The 8,980-nt window shown below is 52.1% G+C and overlaps 1 protein-coding gene across 4 annotated transcripts in view; it reads left to right on the top strand.

The window, feature by feature from the left end:
• Window positions 1-7,349, top strand: part of Pecam1 (platelet/endothelial cell adhesion molecule 1) — an 83,277-nt gene extending 75,928 nt beyond the window's left edge. For 3 of the 4 annotated variants that reach the window (XM_005402168.2, XM_013503222.1, XM_013503223.1), the window contains 2 exons: window positions 1,768-1,790; window positions 6,312-7,349. In XM_005402168.2, coding sequence (XP_005402225.1) covers window positions 1,768-1,790; window positions 6,312-6,341 — 53 coding nt within the window. In that variant the 3' untranslated portion in view covers window positions 6,342-7,349. The remainder of the gene's footprint in view (window positions 1-1,767; window positions 1,791-6,311) is intronic. The other variant, XM_013503224.1, reaches the window with a different exon arrangement.
• The last annotated feature ends 1,631 nt before the right edge of the window (window positions 7,350-8,980 follow it).

The following is an 8,980-nucleotide window of genomic DNA, read 5'->3' on the forward strand; positions in this document are numbered from 1 at the left end:
TTGTGAGTCCTGCTGTGACAGATGGCCCTGAGACGGCCCCAGGTGCAGACAGAACTGGGTTTTGAGCTTGCAGGCCTGGGTTTCCCAGGCCATTTGGGGTGCTTCTCTCCAGGGGGACTGAGGCCTGGGAGAGGGGTCCTGGCCTTCTCCCCATTACCTGCACCCCTGTTAAGAGAGCAACACCTTCCCTCAGGGTCTTCCCGGCAGCAGCTGAGGTCCCTGTAGCTACTGCATCTTTGAGTCCATGTCTGCTTCGGCAGCCTGGAGAACTCGGGCATCTGCTAGGAGCAGGGCCTGGCCCCACCCTGGGGGGCAAACCATTCCGCTCGCTGGTCTCGTGCAGGGCAAGCCACCTCTGAATGCCGGCCATGACCCCTCACCCTCCATGCAGTTTGCTTTTCTTACCTGCCCTCTCGCTTTCCCAACAACTGCCCTGGGACCGTGGGCAGAGCTGTCCGGGCAGGGCTACCGCACAGCACGCGCGCTCTGCAAAAAGTCAGCTGAAATGAGACTCCAGGGGATAAGGATGGCGAACCTTTTGGAGCTTTCATTGATAACAAACAGCCCCCCGTGGCACGCGTGCCATAGGTTCGCCTCCACTGCCCTAGGAGAAGAGGCGCAGCGCTGGACGGGAGAGCTGTGTGGCCTCTTATGCCCGGAGCCTTAGGTCAGTTCTATTTTTTTTTTTTTTTCCTCCGGTACCGGGAACTGAACTCACGACCTTGCGCTTGCCAGGCAGGCGCTTTGCCGATGAGCTAAATCCCCAGCCCCTTAGGTCAGTTCTTACCTCTTACTCAGTTGATCCCATACCTGGGCAGACAAAATAGTATGAAATACAGAAATAGCTTTGTTCCTGAAGGGGACACTAGTGTTATGTAAAATAGCAAAATCCTAGAAAACGCTTTTTTTTCTTCAGCCCCTTAATTTTTTTTATTTTTGAGATAGGCTGGATTTAGATTTGCAACCCTCCTGCTTCAGCCTCCGAGTTCTGGGATTACAATGTGCCACCACGCCCGGTTTAAGAATCTAACTTTTTGAAGTAAAGAACTAGTTAAGTAAACCCTTGCACATCCATTTAACAATTATAATCTTGCTACTTTAACAATTATGTTTAAGAAGGCACCAGAAACACTTATAAAGTCATGTCATGTGAAGAAAGGAGCTGGGTATCGTGGCGCCTGCCTATCATCCCAGCACTCGGGAGGCTGAGGCAGGAGGATTGCTGCAAGTTGGAGGACAGCTTGGGTTACATAGTGAGTTTGTAGCCAGTCTGAACTGCATAGTAGGCCTGATCTGCAGAAAAAAAGAAAAAGAGAGGATATAAAATATCATATACCATAAAACTACCCCCCTCAAAAAAAAGTCTACTCAGTAGAAAATGACTGGGCAAAGTGGCAGAATTTGGTGGGTTGGACTAGAGGGTTTTTTCCTACTTTCAAGAGGTGTTTTATTTTCTACTTTCCTGCAATTTTCAATTGTTTTTCTTAAGAACATCTGTTACTACTATTTTTTAAACTGTTTAAAATGTTAAGAATGTGCCAAGGACTTTACATGCCTGTCACATGGAATGGGAGGGCCTCTGGGAAGCTGTCTGTGGGCAAAGAGGCCATAAACCTGCGCACTGGGTCAGCAGTGGCCTCGCATCCCTTTCTGTGTCCTCGTCCTCCGCCTCTTTCCTAGGCCCCCTCCCACCCCTTAGCCCCCACGATCTGGTGGGGAAGCCAGATCTTTGCCTTGCTCACCACTGTGCTATTCTTTGTCTTGCAGATTCTGTGGAAAACAGATGTTCTGTAAGTACACTGTTCCCGGTACAGTAAAATATTTCCCAGTCCTTCAGGGTCTGCTTTCCACTAATTTTCCTCCTGCCCTCCTTTTGGCCTAGTCTGTTTTAAACCAGGATGCTTTGACTAACCTGCACCCGTTCTGACTTTGAATAATCTGTCTGACCTGTTTCAATCATTCCATCTCAGCGCACATAGGAAGGGGGACCTTGGAATCCCTCCACCAAAGGATTGGGAATCAAGGACACTCATCACTCTGTTAGTAAGAAACACTCAGACCCAGGCTGGGCGTGGTGGTACACATCTATAATCCCAGCACTTGGGAGGCTGAGGCAGGAGGATCCCCAAGAGTTCAAGGCCAGCCTGGACTACAAAGTGAGACCCTGTCTCAAAAAAACAACAAAAAAAGACAAGCCCAAGCCGAAACTGCAAAGGGCTGTCTTTTGCTAACCTTCCCACTCTCGGCCCCACTGGGTGCTACCCAGCAGAGCAGGAGTTAACAGGGCAGCTGTTATCTTAAGACCTGGGGAATCTGTTTCATGAACTGCGTCTTTATGGTCTGGGAGGAACTTTGTGTAAGACATCTGCCTCCCCTTCCAGCGAGCCCCTGACTTCCTTTGTCTGAATTTGTGTAAAACAGAGCTTGTTATGCATTTGACAGGCAGGAAGCGGCTGACGTTCTTTTCGTAGAGGAAAGCTATCAATTTGAGGAAAAGAAGAATAAAAGGAACATCTTTTTTTTTAGTCCACACCCACCCACCCAGACTCCTGAAATCAGAGACAGCTGCCTCAGAAAGATGGGGAGCCCAATTTATAGATGAAGAAACTGAGGCTTAGGTTGGCAGAACAGCTGGCCCTCAGTCACCCCTGGGAGGCCAGAGAGCCAGAACTTCGCCCCCCAGGCGGCGTGAGAGGCTGATAAAAATGTGTTTTCCCTCTGCAGTAAATCTGACTGTGTCCCCAAGCCCTGGCACCCCCGCAGGACCAACTTATTTTCTTTGTCTTCATTCCAAGAGTCTTTCTGGGCAAAGGCTCCAAGCTCCAGGTCAGACTGAAATCTCCCTTTCCCCAGAAGCTGGACCGTGGACCCAAAGTCGGCTCCATAGAGCTCCCTCTCGGGCTGCTCCTGCCCCCCAAAATACAGCCTTTTGGCGGGAGCTGAGGAGCCCTCAGCCACTGGGAAAGGAATTTTGAATTTTTAAGTTAGTGGGTTTTGTTTATAAAAGAAGCACGTATAGTTTCCCCAATAATCAGCTGGAGTCGATCGGGAGAAAATTAATTGAATTGCCCAGCAGGGAAATGGGAGGGGATTTCCTTCCTGAAATCAAACCTGGCAATCGTTCCCTCTTGTTTAATAGCCGTTACTTCTGAAAACATATTGGAGGAAATATCTTAACAATGAGACAGCCACTTAGCCAACTGCTAATTTGGTATTGTTCGACTGGCTTCAATGGCACACTCTGACTTCACTTTTCCTCTGCCATTTTTGCCTTGTTTATACATGGTGTTTGTGGCCCCTGCAGGCAGATAACACGGAGGAGAACACCCTGGGCTTCAGTGAGAAGGGGGAATCCAGCCCTGTGAGGGTCTTCCATCTTGGCGGGAACCCTGCCTCCTCAGGGAAAAAAGCAGTGCTGACCACTGAGCTTCCTCCCGCCCGGGGCCACAGGTGGCTGGGCTGCTGTGGAACCTGTCCAGGAGCTGGCTCCAGGGCGCTGAGGAGTGGCTCGCTGCTCCTCAGGCCTCTTTGGGGTGACCCTGTCTTCCCCAAGCCTAAGCGTCCGCAGCCACAAAGTGGGGATGAGGAAGAGGGGCGGGGGAGGGGAACAAGGGCTGCTCACCAGGGCTTTATGAACGGTCAAAGGAGAAACTTAGCAACCACATAAAAGCTGGCTGTTACCTAGGATGCTTCTTTTCACCGAACACTTTGGCGAAAGTGGATGTGAGTGGTGAAATTACTTTACCTGGCCCTCAAATCCCCTGCCACTGTACGGAAGGTAGCACTTGCTTCCCCCAGGACAGGGATTCGAGCAAAGCCAAGCTTTGACCTAGGAACCAGAGACCCACGCGGTGAGGCTTAGCTTGTGCTAGACACGCTGGGCACCAGCCTGTCACCCTGGGCAAGCTGCTGGTTCCGCATCCGCGAGCTGGCACTGGTGTGAGCGCCTGACAGCCCTAAAACGTTAGAAGGACTCATACGCAGTGTTTTCTAGAAGTAGGAATGAGAGAGCCCGAGGCCGTTGGAGGCAAATTATTTCCGAGGGGATCGGAATCCTGTTCTGACCAGAAGTGGGCAGGTCCGTCTGTACTTGGGCGGCTGACAGCTGGCCTCTGCCTTCGGCACAGCGAGCTCCGTCCTCGGGTGTGAGCGTGGTAACCTTTACTTCAGAGTCCCCGAGCCAAGCCCTTCCTGTCTGTAGCACTGCCCAAAAGGGGGAGCAGAGGTGTGCAAGGAGGGCTCATCGCTAGGCTCCGCGGACGGGCCGGACACCCCAGGCATCCCCGCTCCGGCCGGAGGAGAGGAAACGGTGCTGGAGTAGCTGTCAGCGCTGGCCGGCCTCCAGCCCTGTGGGGCCAACACCGCTTTTTTGGCCCGCTCCTTGGGTTCCTCCTGGCAGAGCGGGAGCCAGAGCCTTGACCTTCTAGCCGGTGTCTTCAGTCCTGCATCCTGTTCCAAAAGGCTCTGACCCAGCAGGGCCAGAACAAAATGGAGACGCGATCCGCGCTCACCCTTGGGAAACCCGCCAGCCCAGCCGTGGGGTTCCCGGGACTCCGGGCAGTCCTCACAAGCCTCGCGCTGGTGCCTTGCTGAATTCCACTGAATTCCACCTGTAGCAGGCTGCTGTGCCCGCAGGCCCTCACTTGTCAAATCCCCCCTCTGAGGCCAGCGCCGGTCACTTCTGTGATCGCTCACTGCCCTCCCGGCTCCTCGGAACTCTTCGTACTTTGCTAAGGACTTGCCTATCCTCTCTCATCTTTGCATTGTTAATAAGGGATCCCAGGTAAAATTCTTGGGCGCAGGCTCTTGCATCCTCAGCATAGAGAACAGCGCCGGTCAGCTAAGGATCCTGGTTCTGGTGGGGGGTAGCTGACCCGAGCATCATTTGAAGCAGTTAAACAGCACTGCCAGCTGGTAGAAGAGATTGCTTAGCTTTTTTATTGTAGGTATGTATGTCATAATCGAACTCAGGACCTCACGCTCGCCAGGAAGGCACCGTGCCACTGAGCGAAATCCCTGGCCCCCTAACCATTTCTAAATGTATAAAGCAGTTACGTGAGGTGCACTCACATTGCTACGCAGCTGTCATCACTAACCACCTCCTAAATTGTCGTTATCCTGCTCAGAAGATTTCCATCACCTCAAGCTGAAACGCTGTACCCATTTCACAGCAACTGGGCCCTGCCCTTCCCCCGCTCCCAGACCACTGCCACCTGTGTCTCACCTTCTGTCTCTGTGCATCTGTTCTTGGTGATCGAACAAGTGGAATCATGATATTTGTCCCTTTACGTCTGGCTTATTTCTTTTAGCGTGATTCTCTCAAGGTTCATCTATTTTAAAATATCAGAATTTCATTCTTTTAAGATTGAATCATATCTTTTTTTTTTTGGTCTTTTTGAGACAGGGTCTCGCTATGCAGTTCAGGCTGACCTTGAGCTCACATTGTAGCCCAGGCTGGTCTCGAACTCGCCACAATCCTCCTGCCTCAGCCTCCTGAGTGCTGGGATTACAGGTGTGCGCCACCATGCCCGGCAAATCACATCATTTTAAAATATCTGAGTTTGATCATTTACGTTGATTCCTTCATTTTTAAAACTAAACAGCAATAAATAAATAAATAAATAAAAAGCAGACCTAGCTGGGCATGGTGGTGCACACCTGTAATCCTAGCACTCAGGAGGCTGAGGCGGGAGGATCACCCTGAGTTCCAGGCCAGCCTGGGCTACATAGTGAGTTCAAGTCCAGCCTGAATTACGTAGCAGGACCTTATCTGAAAAACAAGCAAACAAGCAGCCCTAGAGAGAGAATAACTCATGCTAATTAGAGGGGGAGCTGGGGCTAGAAGCCAGGTCTCTTAAAATTCACAGGTCCTTTCTCTTCAGCTGGGTAACTTTAGCCTGGTGCACATGCGCAGTTGATGCAGGGGCGTGGTAGGCTGATTCCCACTTTAGCCTGGTGCACATGCGCAGTTGATGCAGCGGCGTGGTAGGCTGATTCCCACTTTAGCCTGGTGCACATGCGCAGTTGATGCAGCGGCGTGGTAGGCTGATTCCCACTTTAGCCTGGTGCACATGCGCAGTTGATGCAGCGGCGTGGTAGGCTGATTCCCACAGGCGTGCAAGGGGGGAGGCAGCAGGCAGTGCAGAGGAGGGAGACGTGAGTGCGGCAGGACGGGGGGCACCAGCGGACGCCTGCGCAGCTTTGCAGTTCCTCTGTGAAGTGCTGCCTGCCATTCCGCACGTCCACCTCCCGGGGTGATCTTCGGTCCTAGCGGGTGTGACTACAGCTTCTTCTGTCATTTGTCCTTACAGAGAACAGAAGCCTCCCTTGATGAAACTTAGGACAGCAGAAGCAGGCGCTCAGACGTCCGCGTCCCAAGAAGAGCAGACGGTTCCCATATTCCAAGACCTCTGTGCACTTACCTCTGTCTAACCTAGCAATTCCTCAGACCAAGGCACCAGTTCTTAAATCCATCCCGCTGCGTTAACATTAGGTATAAAGAGATACAGAGAGGGCCGGGGATGTCGCCCCGCAGCACAGCGCCTGCCTGGCAGCGCACGGTCCTGAGTTTGATTCCCGGTACCCAAAAAAAAAAACATACAGAGGGGCTGCTCGATCACTTGTGCGGCCCTCCTCCCAAGTGGAAGCATCCTCACCGTGCAGAAGAGCTGAAAGAGGTCAGAGATAACAGGCCACTGGGGTATTTTAAAACTTGAATATTTTGTCTTGCGCAGAGATAAAGAACAGCTGCATGCGCCCCCCCACACACACACACACGTTCTCTTGTACCCACTCACTTCTAGGAGGTGGCCGGCTCTCAGGCCTAGTTTGTTGTTTCCTTTTTCTTTGGTCCTTCCGTGGCCTGAAGCTCTGGGTAGTGCTTGCGCTTCAGAAATGACCAGACAGCGTCCCGGTCCCCTCTGACCTCACCCGCCGCAGGGGGGAGGCGAAGCTGCTTGGGTGGAGCCCCTGGGAGGCCACCTTGAAGGCGAGGCCTGGGCAGGGCTCAGACGGAAGAGGCAGGCAGAGCGAGCCCTGTCGTCTTCCTCCACCAAGCCAGAGGCCGAAAGAGGAGAAACGGTTGCCTACAGCAAATACTATTTCTAATAGGAAAATGAAGCGTGTATTTTTCTTACTAATTTTTTTTTTTTATTTATTCCCTGCTACAGAAGTGGGCTCCTGAGCTCCTAAGCTGTTTGGGAGGCCGTCCTGAGGGGTGGGAAGGGGTGGCGGCCGGCACCGTGGAGCGCGCTGACCCGAAATCGCCTTCCCTGCTCGCCTCAGTGCCCCAGCGGCAGGGAACCCGAGGGGTGTTGTATTAAATAAATTTGATCTTTACTCTTCCCAGATCTGTGAGGTGTCGTCTTCTGAGAGGCCAGGGCAAACAGAATGCCTGGGGCCTGCCTGGACCCCTCGGGCCTCGGGGGTCACCGGTGGGGGCGAGTGGGTCTCTTCAGCAGCTGGGCCTCACACTGGCCAAGGGCCCAGGAGGCTTCTGCCGAGGGCAGGGTCAGACACAGTGAGAGTCTCTAAACCGGCTCATGAAAGTCCAGCGGCCGGTGCCTTAGTGCCCACTTCCCAGCCGAAGACTCCTGGGCCATCCCTCCCAAACAAAGCTGTCAGATTTAGCACTAAAAATGGGGTGCAGGGATCCAAGATACCCAGTTCAATTTGAATTTCAGATGAATAATTTTTTGGAGTCTGTCCCATAGGTACTGTTTGGTATATCCTTATACTGAAATACTTGTATTGGTGTGAGCTTTAGATGTACAGACCATCTTGCATTCTGTTTGAATAGAATAGGGCATCCGTCCTCCTAACGCACCAGGCCTCAGGACTCATCCAGGGACCTCAGACTTCACTCCTCCCAGGACCCTGCTGGGTGGGAAGGCAGCGGGAAGTCTGCCAGATTCCAACTGTGAAAAGTTGAAGGAGCCTTTTAACCTGTGAGCTTCAGTTTCCTCGCCTCTCAAATGAGATTAGATAAGTGACTTTCTAACATTTGAGAAGTTGAGGCTCCTTTGAAAATACAGTGAAGCCGGGTATGCTGGCACATATTGTAATTCTAGCACTTGGGAGGCTGAGACAGGAGGATCTCTGCAAGTTCAAGGCAAAAAGAAAAAAAAAAAATATGATGAAATCTAGTGATTCTTCTCTCCCACCACCACACACGCTTGCGTGACATTGTTTTGCAGAATATCATACAGGCCCATGGACTCAGGTTAAAGCCAGGGGATTAGAAGATGATTAACCGGCCTCTAACAGTCTCCTGAAGGGCCAGTGATTTGGCGAGAGTGCAGAGCAGTTGTGTCAGCTCCTCAGACCCTGCCACCACCAGCGGAAGGTCAGGGCCGGGAAGCAGTGGAGACCCTGTTCCTGCTGCTGGACACACACCACTTTTATGTTACTTCCTGCCGCCTGCATTTCTCAGGAGGAAACCACACCACGCTCAGGGGGCCTCCCTGCTTAGTGTAATGGCTAAAAATGTTTTCTGGCTTCAGCCTTCCTGACCAGCTGTCCTAACCAAGTGTCTGAAACTGCTTCCCTCCCAGATGCCACCACACGGGATAGGGTGTGGGTGGAGATCGGCGGTAGAACTTACCAGTTACAACTCCCTCTCGTGTTCTCCCTGTGCAGTTGGTCGCTGAGAGACCCAGTCCTTAGCAAACACACACCATTTTGATCCTCTTCTGAGGAGCCTCAAGAGGGCAGCCACCTGTTACATGAGCACATACTGTCTCCCATCAATGCTCACTGATTGACTAACCGAACTCCCTGACCTACACTCAAGTGGGCAATGTGACATCATGATCGATGCTCAGGTGGTAAAGCAGCCATTCTCACCGGGGCCATTTTGCATCCCGTTGGTTATTGGACAGTGTCTGGAGACATTTTTGGTAGTCAAACGGGGTAAGTGCGCTCCTGGCACAGGGTGGGAGGAGATGAAGATGCTGCAAACTTTACAGATCCGCAGCCCAGT

The sequence above is a fragment of the Chinchilla lanigera genome, unplaced genomic scaffold (genome assembly GCF_000276665.1).
Source record: "Chinchilla lanigera isolate Chin_1 unplaced genomic scaffold, ChiLan1.0 scaffold00077, whole genome shotgun sequence".
Classification (NCBI taxonomy): Eukaryota; Metazoa; Chordata; class Mammalia; order Rodentia; family Chinchillidae; genus Chinchilla; species Chinchilla lanigera.